Below are 16226 nucleotides of genomic sequence, written 5' to 3' on the forward strand. Positions count from 1 at the left end.
AAGAACAATCAGGCATTCTTCGGTAAGCTACGCAACTTTATTTTTCAAGAAGATACCTTTTCTAGGAAAACCCAAGAGAGACACAAATCAAAACCAAAAAAAAAAAAAAAAAAAAAAGGCAAAACACAGTGCCTTTTTTTTTTTAACCTTACAGTAAGAACAGGAATAGCTTTATGTTCCAAAACCCAAAATGAATCAGGCTGTGAACTACTCTGTATCCTGACCCACAGGGGTTTCTTTCGACTAAAAATAGAGACAGTTTTCAGTGTCAGGCCATTCAAGGCAGCTCATCAGTGGATGAATCCTTCGAGGCAAAGAGTCAGCCGTGCGGAGGTGGTGGGGAAGGCCCTGAACACACCGCCTACAGGAGCGAGGCCGGGAGAACCTCTCAGGGGGCAGCTCGGGAATATCGACCAAACCTTTCCGTGTGCTCGGCCTTCCACCGGCAATTCTCCTTCTGAGAATCCACCTTACAGCGGCCCTTCTGTAAGTGTCGTACCTTCTCTACTTATCTATATGCTCGTTGAACATAATAAAGACCTTCTGTAAATGCTTATTGCATCACTATTGGAAAGAGTGAAAAACTGGAAACTCCCTATCGTGTTCACCAACAGAGGAATAATTAAATACAGGATGGTTTATCCACAGCATGGGATTTTGTACTGCAGTTAAGAAGAATGAGGTAAACCTCACACATAATGAAACAGAAGGATCTTTCATTAAATAATGTGCACCTGGGGCGGGGGAGCATGTAAATGAATTTTCAGTACAGACGGAACCAAACCGGTCACAGTAGTTCCACTGGTAGAGAACGTATAATACTCGTAGCCGATAACTTGCAGCTTATTGGTAAGGCAGGAGAAAGATGTGACCTTTGTACTTTTCTATTTCTCTCGTTTTTCTTATTTATTTTTTTCAAAGAAGCACGTATTACTTTTAACATTTCTTAAGGAAGACATCCAGAAAAGGAAAGTCAAATCAATGAGCTGGGCATCTAAGAAGTGAGAAGCTTTGAATCCACCAGGAGAAAAGGTCCTCCCAGGCACCTCGTGCCCCACCAACCCAAAGCGTGAGGTCCGGGAGGCCAGAGACCATGTCTACGTCATCATCACAGCACCAGGCACGCAACAGGCCCTCAATAAATGCTGGATAAATGAATGGATGAGGAGCAGGAAAGTGTACTTCACTCACTTGTGCTCATAGTACTGGCGACAGATTTGAGTGCCCGTTCCCCATCACCACCACCGCCACCGCCACCGTGGGCCGGAGGTGCGCACACCGGGGCGGAGTCCCATCAGCCCAGGGCACCTCCCGGCTCTAACTAACTGGAGGACAGAGAGCAGTGAGGCGGAGAGGTTTCACTTACGTGGGAGACTCTAGTCCACAGAGAGATGGAGACAGTGGGACCAAGCACCTGCTGGCGGTGGTGCAGGGATGGGGACCCCAAGGGCTCTGAACCCTGGAGACGAGCCAGAGCAGATGCACTGGACTTGGAGCCAGGCCGACCAGGGTTTCAGTGCGTCCTGCCTCTTAGCAGCTATGGAAATTTGGACAAATTGTTTTAACCCTCTAAACCTAGAAATGATATTCCTTGCTTCTCGGAACTACTGTAAGAGTTAAGTGAAGTGACAGATGTGCCCGACACACAAGAGCAACTCAAGATCTACCCTCCCACACTGACGTCCCAGGTACGGCCCCTCCGAGCGCTCCCTGGACCAGGTGGGCAAGATGTGCACTGCTGGCCGGCCCACAAAACCTGCTTGGAATCTGGATCTTTTCAGCCTAAAATAACTCCCTTGGTCTACATCAGAGACTACCATGTCCTCACCTGACTATCTGTGCCATTCCTCAGTATGAACTGAACCTCAACCCCTCTCCTAAGGCTGCCACCGCCTTCCTCCTCTGTCAATTTGCAATTCCCCGGCCACTTCCTTTCTTGCCTTTTGGTACTGAATTCAGATCTGGAGTTGGCGGGATTCACCACGCGCTCAGAACCCTCCCTGGCCAAGGGGCACCCGTCGTTGTAAGTCAGCCCGTCAGCAAAGGTTCTGTGTGCAGATTGCCGCAAGTACTTCGGCTGTGTACTTACTGGCTCACTTTATGGTACAGCTTGGCGATGCCCTGGTGGGTCCAGTCCTTCCCAAGGGTAGGCAAAATGTGGCCAAGAGTATCTGATCTAAATAAAAACAGAGACAGGAGAAATAAAGTTAAAAGGGCATCGCGAAAGGGAAAAAAAAAAAGTCATTCTGACTCATCACACCATAAATGCCTCATTAAAAAATGCAAATGGTATGCACGACTTGCTCTCTGGACGGAAACCCCGAAACTGAGCAACAAAGTCAGGGAGCCACCGCCCCAGAGGGAAGCGACCCCCGATCCCCCACTGCAGCTGTTTAGATCAAGGAGCTATGGCTCCGCGGGCGGCCCCAACCACCCCAGAATCTGAACTGCCTGAGCTGCACGATGCCCCAGAAAGAGGAACTGACACGCTGGCTCCAGGCCCCGGGGTCTCACGGCCCCGAGTCGGCGGGACCCACCTAGTGATGGTTCCATCGATGTCAGAGATGATAACCTTATCGTCCCAGTTCCACAAGTAGATGGTGCCTTCGCAGCGGCACGTGCCCTGGTACTGCGTGGTGACGCTGAAGACCACGTCGTTGGGTCCGTTCTTCAACTTCAGGCTTTTCTGAAAGATAAGAACTCTGTGTCCGCTGGAGGGCGAGGCTCAGAGGGAGGAATCTTCGGTTTCTGTTCCACGAGCAAGCAGATCCGGATTTTATTTTTTTCAAAGCACCACCCCAGGCCGCCGTACAGTTCTTTCCCTGTCTTGCTCTCGAGGAGGACTGGTCCTTCCAGGACTTGGGCAACCTGAACCCCAGGCCCCCTCGCAGGCCCCAGGGTAGCGCAGCTCACCCACGTCCCCTGGGGTTTGTAAGTGACAGGCTCTGAGCGTCGCCGCAGGAAATCACAACTTCAGACTGGCATGCACTTACTAGGCCACGGCTGAGCACAAAGGGCCACGGCCGGGGAGACGAATCTAAGTCAAGTGTGAAAATACGTTCCCCGAACCAGCCGTGAGAACTAGTTAATACACGGACACAGACTGGAAGAAAGCAGTCGTCTCAGTTATCAGGTGCATCTCACACCCAGAAGCCCAGAAGCTAGACCCCAGGAAGTCACACCAGATTCAGAAGGCAGAATCCCCTCTCAGCGGCTCTGAATCTCTGCACCGGGGCCCCCGAGTGCAAGCCAGCTGTGGGCAGGAGTCCAGGTCGCCCCCAGCGGCGCAGGGTGTCAGGCCTGACCGTTCTCTTTTCCCATCAGACACCGTCACAACGAAGCCTGGCCCCCACGAACTCTTAGGAGAGCAGCAGAGCGCAGATACCTGCTCGCTGTCTGCTCCTGGGAAACAGGGTCCAGGGATTACAACGGGCGGTACAGCCGCAGAGTGGAGGACACTGTGATCAGGATGGCGCCCTGCTGCCGGAAGCTCCCCGAGTCCCATCACAAGTGCTCCAGTTCCCCCAGTTCGGGAGATGCGGTTGACTTAACAAACACATCTCTGGAAAAGTGGAAACAGCCCTGCGAGATTTGGGCTATCCGTCATTCACAGCTCAGGATAAGTTCACGCCTTCAGGCCGCCTCCCGCCAACACTTGCGGACAGGAGCCTCCAGGGCAGCGTCAGGGCCGGCACAGGGGAAGTGACGCCGCAGAGCCCGGCTGGGCAGCAGCTGACGTGGGGCGCGAACCGGAGGCACCGAGAGGGGGATGTGAGGTCGCGGGGGGGGCAGCAGGCGGTTGGAGAGAGAAGGTGCCAGAGCTGAAGCCGGAGCCGGAGCATGGGAGGGACGCCCGGATCGCGGAACCCACTGAGTCCAGGTGGCCGTGGCTGGGCCAGTGCCCACAGCGTGGGAGAGGGGGAGGACAGGACACTCACCAGCTGCTCTGACGTGAGGCGCAGGGTCTTCTTGTAGCTAACGCTGGACAGCAGGGGGAGGTGGCTTGAGCTGGCCAGCTCGGCGGCCGTGTGCTCCTCATCACTGGAGGATGACTCATGCTTTATTCTGGAACACACAGTGATGTAACTGCCAATTAGGAAGTGCATCTGGGTAGCCATTAAAAATGCATTAGGCCGGAATCGATGACGGAGTCCATCGGGTGTCTCCCGGCGCCGTCTCTGGGGTTGGTCACCGACCAGACGCCGTCACTAATCCCCTCCATGCGGCTCCTGCATTATTCATCCGGGACTGCCTCTCCTCGTTCACGTCCCTGTTACCATCACTCTACTTTAAACCAAGAGGCTCCCCCTCCTCATCAGCGGGGTTCAGCGCCCTCCTGGCCTTGGAGGGTGCTCACATCCTCTCTCTTCCCCTGTCCCAGGCTGCTGGCCAAGCACGAGGAGCCCAAACTTTCTGCACGTCCAAGCTGATCAGTTCCCGGTACACACCGCTCCAAACACACAATTCCAAGTAACGAGGACACTCCAGGCCTTACGAACAGGTGCCGGGGGAGCCAAGAAAGGCCCCCCGATGCTCCCCAGGACCCCTAAGCAGGCTGCCCCAGGAGCAAGAGCCGTACCTTATTCACCTGCACAGAATGCAGCGCTCCGAGCGCTTGTGGACTTCTCCACGTGGTCGGGGGCTGGGAGGTGCGGGTAGGAAGCAGCCTCATTTTCTTTAAATAGCTCAGGTAAGGCATGTCAGCAATTAGCTGTTCCCTGGATTCAAATCCTGCTATGGCATAGTCCCCAACCCAGCGGTACTAGACCTGCTTCCCGGGACCATTTTCTTTAAAAATGCCGTTAGCGCCCTACAAAGTGCTTCGTGAACGTTTGTTAGGCTAAATGGAGAAAGCTAGGCAGCCCCAGAGCAGGCCCCGCCCGACTCCCCGGATGCACGCCCCCCCGCAGAGCTTCTGGCTCAGCTCATCCCTTTATGCAAGACAGGCACACGAGGCTCCATCTTATCTTTGCGTCTCAGTGAACTCCTACCTTGTCCTCCTGCCCCCTTGCCCTCCCTTCCCTTCTACCAGGAAATGATTGGGTGTTTCCTCTGCAGCCTGTTGCTTTCTTGCCCCATGTGCTCGTTCCAGAAGCAGTTCCTACAATCCAACACTGCCCCGCACTAGGGCAGACAAGAGGCAAGACCCCATTACACGGCACCCCGCTTCTGTGTTCTTTTCTACTGGCTCCTTCCATGTCCAGAATGAGCCGCCCCTCCCCAGGCCCCTGCTCCCGGGGCCGTACGAGGGGCGGCCTGTGGGCTGCGGGCCGGTGGGCTGGAGCTCATGCCACCGATGCCTCTAGGCACCATGCCAGGCGCGGAGGATACGGCGAGCAGCCTGGCCCCTGCGCTCCCCGCGGCGATCTGTCTGAGCAATCACAACAGAGCTGGACGGGTGCTATGCTAAGAAGGCAGAGAACATCTGAGCGCAGCCGGGCAAGGGGTCCAGGAGCTGCACAGAACAACCTGCGCTGGAGTCACAGACTTGGCCATCACGGGGACACAGCCCTGGTGAACGAGCCACGGGGACAGGTGACTATGTCCACGGAGAAAGAGCACGCAGCCTAGAATCCCGGTTGGTCCATGGCGGGGTTAAGCTACAACTGGATGAATCTGCACCTGTGACGCTGGGGGCCGGTTCTAGGTAGAGGGGAGACCTGAGAAGCCCGGGTTTGAACCCCAGGAACCTCAGGCTGTGTTATCCTGCTCAGACTATTTTCTTTTCAGACTAGATTTCCTCATCTTAAAGTGCGGGGGAGCAAACGGCATCCCACCCACCAAGAGGTCCCCGAGGCCGGCAGGTACGAGGCAGAAAGAAGTGGACCGGGAAACAGGCGTCCCAGGAAAGGCCTCACAACCACAGGATTCCTCTCTGGGCCTCGGTGGCGCATGTGTAAAATGACACAGAAGTCGCTTCCCCTTCCGACCCCTGCCGATCCTACAAACAACGCCAATCCTTCTGAACCAACAACCTAGAGGTTGGTTTTCAGACAGACGGGTACACGTGGTCCTGGAGCCAAGCGGCCTGACCAGTGCCTGGGTGGGAAGCCAGGAGATGAAGCTACAGGCCCCTCACTGAACTGGAAAATGTTATGCTCCACGCAAACAGTTTGGTGGGAAATGAGATCCAAATGTGAACTGAAGCTCTCAGTGACAACAGACTGGTGTGAGCCTCTGCTGGTGGGACGTGGAAGCAAGGCAGGAGAGCTCTTATCTCCATCTGCCGCTTTAAAACGAAAACCAAACCCCCTAGGTCGGTGCAGCACGCCACGTTTGAGGGAGCGCAGAAAGGAAAACACAGATACAGAAACTGCAGAGGGAGCTGTACACCTCAGCTGGCGGTGCCGGCTTAGGGCGAGGGCACGGTCATCTGCGGACCTGGCCACCCCCTTCCCCACTCCTGCAGCAGTCCTTACTGTCACTGGCTTTGCGGCGTCTGCAAGGAGCGACAGAACGAAACAAAAGGGCTCATCTCACTCGAGTGTCTGCGTTCAGCCGAGGAGCTGGGAACAACATTGAAGTTCGCACTTGTCAGTGTGCAGTTTTTGACGGTATTTTAATGACTTGCATGGTGACAAGCTGTTTGCTCAATTATGAGACTTCAGGGACTGTTCTGTCAATCACAAGTCTGTCAATTAGGAAAGCACTCCGACACTTTTTTTCAGTCAACTGCATGAATCTAATTAGGGGACTAGGATGCCAGTAAAAATGAAAAGATGTACACTGCTCAGAAGACTTCACACGAAGACTTTTCAGAACCTCAAATCCCTTTCGCAAGAGCCAATTCTTCGTGTTTCAGGTTTCGTAAAAAAATGTAGCCTGACTGACTAACTCGGAGTGGCCGATAGTCAAACTCTTTCTACCTAACAGGGCAGAGCGTTTCTGTCAACATCTGAATAGGATCGCATCAGATACTAAGAAAATCCGAAGCGCTTCAGATGGACTGTGTCAGCCGATGTTCCAGCTCAGGAAGAGCTGCAGACGCCCCCTGCTGCTCCCTCCACCCTCGGCCCACGGGGCGGCCGGGAAGGAGAAGAACACACAGTCCGTACCAGCCACCGTCGTGTTCTGTCCCTTTTAAACCTCTCTGAGCCCCTGGCCAGCCTTCCCCAGGTCTCAGACTGGCATATCGCAGGCCGGATTTGGCGGACATCCTGCGTTTGGCCCATATTGCGGAGTATAATTTTAAACACTTGCAACTGCACGGTTAAGATGAGTCTGTGTCCTCCAGGCCACCACAGAGCCACCCTCCTGACCGCAGGCACAGCCCATGTGGCCTTGTTGGGTTTTACGTTCTGCACCTCCTTTCTCATGAGGCTGCGGGGAGGATCAGATGAGCCAACACCTGCGGTGTGGGTGTCAGTCTTGTGCCCATTTCACAGATGAAGGAGGAAACACCGAGGGGGCTGAGGAATTCACCAAAGATCACAGAGAAGAGTGACAAAGTCCCAGCTCATGCTGCCTCTTCTGCTTGGAAATTACTGCAGGACAGAGAGGGTCTCAAAAAGAGCCCCAGGAGAGCAGGGTATTTCCAGTGCAGCCAAACTGCTGCTTTAAACTGCTCAGGACAGAAGGGTGGCATCTTTGCCTGTGTCTCCCTCCCTGGCTGCTCTGGGAACGGACAGCACGCTAGTTCCTTCCCTCAGATACGGAAAGGAGTTTACCCAAAGCCAGGACTCCCAGCCAGATCTGCCTGACTCCGAAGTCTACCATGTACATCCCGCTGCTTCAAACACCTACTTACCGAAAACCCACTGCCTTCTATCCTAGCGGCCTCCTACACCCCTCAGGACTGTGTATTCTTAGCCCGAGCTCCACCTGCCTTCTCCCCTCCAAGCTCACTCAAGGTACACTCAAAATTCCAGGTCGGGAAGGTATCCAGATAACCGTGCTGGAAAGCCCCTCCCCAGAGAATGAGCCAGAGATGGAGGGTGAAGATTGCAAAAGAAACACACAAGCTCTTCAACCCTGCTCCCTTGTCCAGGGCAGACCGGCACGGGGACAGATGGGAAGGGGCAGCGCCAGGGCGCCACCAGGGGGAACAGGAAGGGTGTCCTCTGATAGCATCCCAGCCGAGAGCCGGCCCTGCCATGCAGAGTTTTATCAGGTCCCGCACACTCTTCTCCACAGAGGACAAGAAAGAAATCAGACTGTTTCCTACGTGACACCTACATGAGTTTCTATTTCCAACAATGAGTTCTAGAAATAAAATAGTTTAAGATACAGAGCTATGGCCAGGAATCCAAGGACTTGAAATCTAAGCCCGCCTCCCCTGTGAAACAACAATATACTGGGAAAATCTCATCAGTTCAGCAATAGCACATTTAAGACATGCCTGCTCTGGGTCAGCCACTGGCTTGGCCTCTAAGCCATAAAGAGGATAGAGATATGCATCTTGCCCTCAGTGAACATGTTAGCATTTTCTGCCTGCTAAATGAGAAACGCAACCCTGGGTTTCTCAAGCACAGGAATACCGGAAGGGTGAGGTCATATGGAAAAGGTGTTATACTAGCTCGGATCACTCAGCGTCGATACACAATAACACCGTCGAATTAGTGGGTGATGGCATGGCCCTCACAGAAGTTACCCTCAAATCCCGTACAAGCAGGTTACCCTGAACACAAAACACGACTAATATGGATCCATCCGTATTATCAAAATCTAAGGTCTCCTATACCAAGTTAATAGGAATCCCTATCAATACTTAGGAAAGTATCAATGTAAGTCCAGGTAAGTGTTTAAACTATAGAGAAAGGCAAGTTCCTTCAGAAGGGCAACTTGTTTTCATGCCACTGTCAACGCTGTTGTTCATCCTCATCATCATTATTTACCACCACTGCTATCACCTTCTGTAAACTGAGGGCTAGCACGTGCCAAGACCACGAGGAGTGCTCGTTACATTATCTCATGTACGCCTCACATTTACTTTGGAAATTCGGTATCTAAGGAGCAGATGCTTCCATCTGATTCATGGGAACAACAATTTGAGAAAATTGCTCCAGGTCACTGAGTTGGACCTGGGCTATTCGGTGAACCCTATCAGCATCTGTGCCTTGACCCTAGCCATAGAAAGGAGCCGCAACACCCCAAGGTGACTTGGCACTGTACCTGGTGGCCATGCCCAGCTGTGATGGCTGCTCCTCAGTGCTGTGGCTCTTTCCTGCCAGGCACTGCTCTGGCTTACTTTCCTGGAGAAGAAGAAGACAAAGAATCATGGCCACGCCAAAGGGAAACCACCTACACAACCACTGGCATTCTGTGACGGGCTCCCCAAAGTCCAGAGCAGGGCCCCAATGCCCTCCCCAACGGCACGCCCCCGCAGGGATGGTGGGTCCTAGTTACTCCTTTGCTTAGCCGTCTACAATTAAGCTGAGAAATATTTTTGACAAAAATAAGTCTGTTTTCCATAAGTATCCTTGGCACCAAACCAAACTTCATAATCACTGTAGCTTATGCAAATGCTTTATCAAGGGCTGCTTGGATACGCGAGGGCTTTCAAAATATTTTCTTATAATTGCTGATAGAAATGCCTGAAAATATTTTCACACCATATTTTGCCTGAGAAAAACATGGGCGCATTCTCTTTCTCAATACCGCATGCTCTTAATAGAATATGCTCCTTTGATGTACTGGAAAGAGCTTTGGAGTTCTAAGAGCTCTGGGCCCAGCCCTGCTGCCCTGGCTTAGGAACCTCGGGCAAGTCATGGAACCTTCTGGAGCCTTGTTTCCTCACCAGCAACACAGGGATGATGACATGCATCTCCTAACGCTGCCATGAGGACCACGGAGATGCTGCACATGAACGCAGAGCCTGGCCCACAGCAGGCAAGGGAGGAGGAGAACCTCCACTAGCCCCACAGACGTCACAGGCAGTCGTCACAGGCCAGACAGGTGTGTCAAAGGACAAAGAATTTACAGTCAAATTTCATGGTCTGTGGTCATTTGGTCAGGGGGTAGAGATTGATGTTTTCAATATGAACAAAGAAAATGAGTGATAGAAACAGTGTAACAGGGTGACGAGCTTAACATTTGATGGGTACAAGCTATTTCCAAATATCTTTAGCTTTTTATAAGCACACAAATAACTGACGTGAGAACAGGCCCAGTAATGTTTAATTTATCTGTTGAGGCAGGTAACTTAGCCGCCACTATTAACAATTCTTTATTAGACCAGCGCAGGAATGTGTATCTATCTGAAATATATTTCAGGTTTTTAAGAGATTGCATAACTCTTCCTTATTGCATGCCGCATTCTCCGCAGTTCCAACTAATGAAACTCTGGACACTCTGCAAAAATAGGTCTCTGAAGTAGCCTTCTTCTTAAATTCTCGAACATTCTGCTCTCCAGTAAGACAATCAGAAAGGCCCCTTACACTTTAAGTCTCCTAAAGTAAAGCACATGCTTGCTCTACCGTGTTTATACCCCTTGGAGATAATGGGACAGTCAGCAAAGCTCAGGTATGCGGACAGAAAATGCCCAAGAACAGTTTTATCTTGGAAACCCTCCCAACAGACTCTTTCCCTTTGAACTAATGAAATAAACAAACTGAGCTCCTGGGATTTCTTTAACTCTTATAATAAACAACTTGACTGCTGCCCTTGGGCTTTCTTCACACTAGATTCCAAAAGTATAATCAGCATTCCCTCAAACATCTGCCGAACCCCTGCTCTGGGTCCCAAAAACGGGTGCTCGGGAGACCACAGGGATCAAAGCCACGAGCACGTGTGGTCTCTGCCTTCGTGGAGTTTAGGGTCTGGATGGGACGGGGATGTCAATCAAACAGTCGTACTAATCGGTGTATAATTATAAACGATGAGAAAACCTGTGAAGGAAAAGTTCACAGGCAGGGTTAGGAGAGCAGAGAACAGCAGACTAGACTAACCTGCCCAGAAAGGGCCATTTGAGATGCTAGTTAATTAAGTGAAGAAGGGTGACAGGGGTGCTAAGAACACTAGGCAGAGAAATAGCACATGCAAGAGTCCTGGGGTAGAATGTACTTTCAGCCAGGGCCACCAAAGCACAGAGGGCAGGGGGAGAATGGCAAAAGGTGAGGCTCTACAGAGGCAGGGGCTAGGATACACAAGTCCTGTAGACCATGCTAGGGACACTGGTCTTAATTATAAGAGCGCTGGGAAACCACGGAAAGCTTTTAAGCAGGGAGAAATATAAATGGGGCCATTATACTACATAGACCAATGCCAACTGCAGAGAATGAGGAAGAGAGGGCAAGAATGGATACAAAAAGACCATTTAGAAGCAATCCTCGGAGGGAAGGTGGCAGCCTTGAGTTGTGGGGTGTGGAGCTAGAGAGAAATGGAAAGCCTGAGCGATATTTAGGATGGTTAACTGACAGGAGGGGTGAGGGAAGAAGGAAGTACTAGCCTGCGGACGGACAGTGGTGCCATTTTCTGACGGCGGTCCAACAAAGGAAGAACTCTAGAGAAAACCATCAGATCGATTTCAGAAATGACGAGTTTGAAGCGCTTGAAGCATCCACGTGGAGATATCTGCCTAGTTGGCTATCTGATAAACGGACATGGAGTACAAAACGCCTTCCTTGTTAATAAAAATGGAGTCATCGCATGGGCGTGAATGAGGTTGCCTAGGGAAAAACAGGCAGTCGAAGCAGGAGAGAAGGCTCTAAGACAACCCTTGAGGACCCACTTACAAAGGGGCTGAGCCAGGGGAGGAACAGCCCCCGAGGCGGTGGTGGGGGGAAAGACCAGGCGGACACACTGGCACAGAAGCCAAGTAAAGAAAGTGCTTCCAGAAATAGGTTGAGAGGTTGGCAAAGATCTGAAACAAATTATAGGCATTTATAGAAATGGAAACCAAAGCCACTGAAGTGACACGACTAATGGGAATTAGTCTAGGCTGTAAGTCTACCTCGTTAAAACTGTTCTCACAAGCAACAGGAAGATATTTAACTTTAAAAAAAAAAAAAATTTTTTAAACATCACGTTGAATCTCTTCTTTTTACAGATGAAGACACGTTCCAGAGCAGGAGTGACCCGACCATGGTCCCCAGGCTGAGAGGTAACAGAGCCAGGAGGTGATGGCTACTCCGCTCACCTCTCCGGGCCCTTCTCCACCTCCCCTCATTCTGTGCTGCCTTTGCGTACCCTGTGGCAGGCCTGACTCTTGCACACTCAGTGTGATGGCTTCTTTCACTGACACGCGCATGAAGACAAACCCTACTGCCCAAAACCAAAATTCGCTGAGCTAAGTAGCAACACTCTTGTTTTTCAGACTCACCTCCTTGATTGTGCTGTTTCTTCCCCTCCATGAAAACCACCATCTTCCTCCCTTCCTGGGCATCTTATCCCTCATGATAGATTCCACCGTGGCCTGTTTTAAATGGATGGTAACATAAATAATGGAACCAAAAAAAGATCAACTTAGCACATTCAAACCAAAAGACACACACATGCAAATTAAAGTAAGATTAAAAAAAAAAAAAAATCAGAGAAAACACAACATACTATTTGTGGATTAAAAATTTTTGAGAAGCAAAACCTAATGGAGTCCAAAATTACATTAAGAGAACTTAAGCATGAAGACTTAAGAAGATGTTAAAGGAATAAACAAACAACAAATAAAATACAACACAACAACAACAGAAAAAGAAAGCATTGAAAATCATTAGTGATTAGTCAGACCAGAAGTTTTCAAATTAAAGTGGTTTACTGATTAAGATATTGTTATTCTCAATAAGATGATTATAAAATAAAAAATGAAATGATTAACATGAGGTATAGGGTAAACAGTCTTAAACAAAAGGTAAAATGCACAGGATCTTTTTAGTAAATGTAAGTTTCCAAATTTTGGCACACTGAGTATTAATAGATGCATTTGATTTAAAAGCTCAAGTATTAAAAAGAAAATTCATACTCTTGCCCTAAATAAATGCCAATTGAATAGGAGGAGATTAAATGTTAATTAATAATTTTCTTTGTAAACCAACTGTACTTTAATAAAATAAATTTTTAAAAAATAATAATAATTTTCTACATATTTCCAAAGAACAAAATAGCCATCTTGAGGCTAATTCCAGGACCAAGGTAAATGTTATCTAATTTCCTTTCCTTGGTTTACAGAACTATCAGGTAGCTGATACCTCAGCTAGTAATGAAAGATTTAAGTCTTTCAACCGAACGAGTTGCAGGTAAGTGGAAAGAGAAATAATTCACATATTTAGCCTGATGTGTGCTTCTTTCTATCATTTAAAAATCCCTACCTGACACAAAAGAAAACCACAAAATACACTAAAAAGCAAACCATGCATACCCAATTCACGAATAGGACAATTCATGAAGATGTCAATTACCCTATTCCCCCTATTTCATCCATAAATATAACAAAACTCCAATTAAAAAAAACTAACAGGATTCTTTTCAACCCTAGACAAACTGATTCTAAAGTTCAATTATAAAACAAACAAACAAAACTCGCCAAGAAAACTCAGAATAATAAGTAGGCATGAGCCTTAATAAAATTTATTTTATTAAAATACATTTAAAAACCATAGTATTTAAAGGAATGCAGTGTTGGGACATGAGTAAACATGTTGATGCAACAGAAGACAAAGTCCAGAGATAAATCTAAATTCACGGAGGAAGTAGTAATATGATAAAGTTGTAACTGCCTATCAGTGGGAGAAAGAGTTATCTAATGAAAGGTATCGGGATAATTAGGTAGCTTTGCCAGACCCTCTCGGTTGCTTCCCTGGGTGAATCATCCCCTTTCTTTCTTGCCAACATAGGCAACACTTTGCTCGAGAATCAGACTACACTGTACAGGATGTTCTGGGAAGGCAGGCTCAGCTCCAGAGGAGGAATTTCGATTGGTCAGCACCACTTCGACTGGCCATTCCACTGTGTTGCCAACAACTGGCTTGGAGGTGGTCATGTGACCAAGTTGTGGCCAATGAAGTGTGAGAAGCCTGCCTCTATCCTTCCTATTTTGGATGCGGCTGTATGAGGAGATGATGGGTAAAACAGTCATCTTGGGATCGTAAAGGGGAAGCCAAGGAAATCAAAGAAGCTCACCCAGATTCATCAAGCCTGAAACTACCAACCTCTAGCATTCTTATTATGCCAGGTAATAAACCCCTATTATTTTAGGCACTTGTAGTCATTCTGTTTCTTGCAACCAAAGCCTCCTGATTCAATAACCAGCTGAAGAGAAAAAAAAAAAATACTGATATGGTTCCTGATACCTCACTCATGACTCTCAAAATATCCAAGTGTGATACAAAACCCAGCAGCCACAAAAGAAAACGGTGAAAAATTCTACATATCAAGATAAATTCTGTATTAGATAAACACCAAAAACAGAATGCAAAAAATTACTGACAACCTGTAGAAAGACTGAGAACGCGTACCACAAAGACTCATTTCTTTAAGTTCAGGAGTCATTTCTTTTTCTGTGAACTTTATCACTAAATATCTAGTGCATTGTTCTTTCTTCTTTTGGATCTGTAAGAGCTGAGACACGTAACATAAAAGTCTGTCCTGGGGGACTTCCCTGGTGGTGCAGTGGTTAAGAGTCCGCCTGCCGGTGCAGGGAACACAGGTTCGAGCCCTGGTCCGGGAAGATCCCACATGCCGCGGAGCAGCTGGGCCCGTGTGCCACAACTACTGAGCCTGCGCTCTAGAGCCCGTGAGCCACAACTACTGAAGCCCCTGTGCCTGGAGCCCATGCTCCACAACAAGAGAAGCCACCACAATGAGAAGCCCACACGCCGCAACTAGAGAAAGCCCACACGCAGCAATGAAGACCCAATGCAGCCCAAAATAAATAAATTAAAAAAAAAAAAAAAAAAAGTCTGTCCTGGGCCATGGATACGATGCAGAAGCTGCCGAGGACAAAACAAAAGCCACGCTGGAGAACGTGCCCTCAGCCAGTCCGCAAAGGATACTCACAGATAAAGCACCCCCAGGGATGAGGTCACAACCCCAAAGCACGCACACACACAACCACAAAGGAGAGAGCAGGGGCTCAACGAAGTCGGATTAGACCTTCGGGAACCTCAGAGATGAGGGTTCCCACAGACCACAACATCCACGGCAGCACAAAGCGCTCGCTAAGCACATGAAGGAGGCAGGCGTGAGACGTGGCCTCTGCAGCAAAAAGAACGTAGCATCTGGTAGAAAGACCCAACGCCGGAAAACGGTCAATCCCAGGCGAGGCCCGGGGAACCGGCAGGGGGAGGATGCGGGCACAGCGGGGCCGCAGCAGGGCGTCTGCCCCTCGCCTGCCTCTTCCCTACAGCCGCTCACCTGCGCTCAGGTGCAGCTACGAGCTGCCCAGAGCCCGCACTTGCTCCTCCTCGGCCCATCGGCCCCGGACCTGCTTCCTGGCTGAGGGACGCCTGATGCTGACGGTGGCACCTGGCAGCTGGTACAGCACCTCCCTGCGCCCAACCCTGCTGCCTGCTCCCGCCCTTCACCCTTTCTCCCCTCGTCTCCCTCGGGCTCAGACGTCGGCCCGTCTGCTCTGCCTCCACCTATGTCCCTGGCACGGCAGGTGCGGGGACAGGGTACTGGAGGGGGCCGGGCTCGGACTGGCACTGCCTTGATTGCGAGGAGGGGGGAAGGACAGTCAAGGTGCAACAGAGACCCTGACGTTTACACCCTTGGACTTCCAAACAGCACGGTGTAATTCACCTCCTGGTTTCTAAATTAAAAGCTAAGTTCCAACCCCCCAGATTCATCTCGCCATCATTTTCCGTGTCCCTTTCTTTCTCATGGTAAAGCTCACCTTTGGCAAAGGTTTCTGGAAGGCCTGCATCGCCAGGAGCAGAGGTGCCGCCGTCGTCCAGTTATAGTATCTGACACGAAACAACAAAAAGATGTCAGAAGACCAAGGCTCAGACTGAAAACCTCATGTCCTGAGAAGTGGTCGTGGAAGGCTCTGGAACTCCAGCTGGGTCCTTAAAGAGCCCAAGACTGTGGCCAGCACCCCGGCCCGGCCCTCACATGCCCCGCCCTTGCAGGAGCCCCTCCTCCATCCAAACCCACAGCGGCCACGGCCGTCTGGCAGGACACGCGGCATGGCGGGTGACCAAGCAGCCAGCTGAGAGCAGCCCTTGCCTCGCAGCATATCAACCACCAACGCGCTGGGGCGTTTCTTGCCACCTTTCAAGGAAAAGGAAACTAGGACCCTCAGTTAACGCATAAACGTCCATGGCTTCCTCTTGGAGAGAGAAGTTTGCCAAGTC

At 50.1% G+C, this 16226-nt stretch overlaps 1 protein-coding gene across 3 annotated transcripts in view; it reads right to left on the reverse strand.

Moving 5' to 3' along the window:
• LPIN1 (lipin 1) overlaps positions 1–16226 on the reverse strand; it is a 124746-nt gene that overhangs the window by 18947 nt on the left and 89573 nt on the right. For all 3 annotated transcript variants that reach the window (XM_059942193.1, XM_059942192.1, XM_059942194.1), the window contains 6 exons: positions 15767–15836; positions 12260–12352; positions 9112–9191; positions 3939–4065; positions 2538–2686; positions 2090–2176 (listed from right to left, as the gene is read on the reverse strand). In XM_059942193.1, the coding sequence (XP_059798176.1) occupies positions 2090–2176; positions 2538–2686; positions 3939–4065; positions 9112–9191; positions 12260–12352; positions 15767–15836 (606 nt within the window). The remainder of the gene's footprint in view (positions 1–2089; positions 2177–2537; positions 2687–3938; positions 4066–9111; positions 9192–12259; positions 12353–15766; positions 15837–16226) is intronic.

Source organism: Balaenoptera ricei, chromosome 13 (genome assembly GCF_028023285.1).
Source record: "Balaenoptera ricei isolate mBalRic1 chromosome 13, mBalRic1.hap2, whole genome shotgun sequence".
NCBI classification, from domain to species: Eukaryota; Metazoa; Chordata; class Mammalia; order Artiodactyla; family Balaenopteridae; genus Balaenoptera; species Balaenoptera ricei.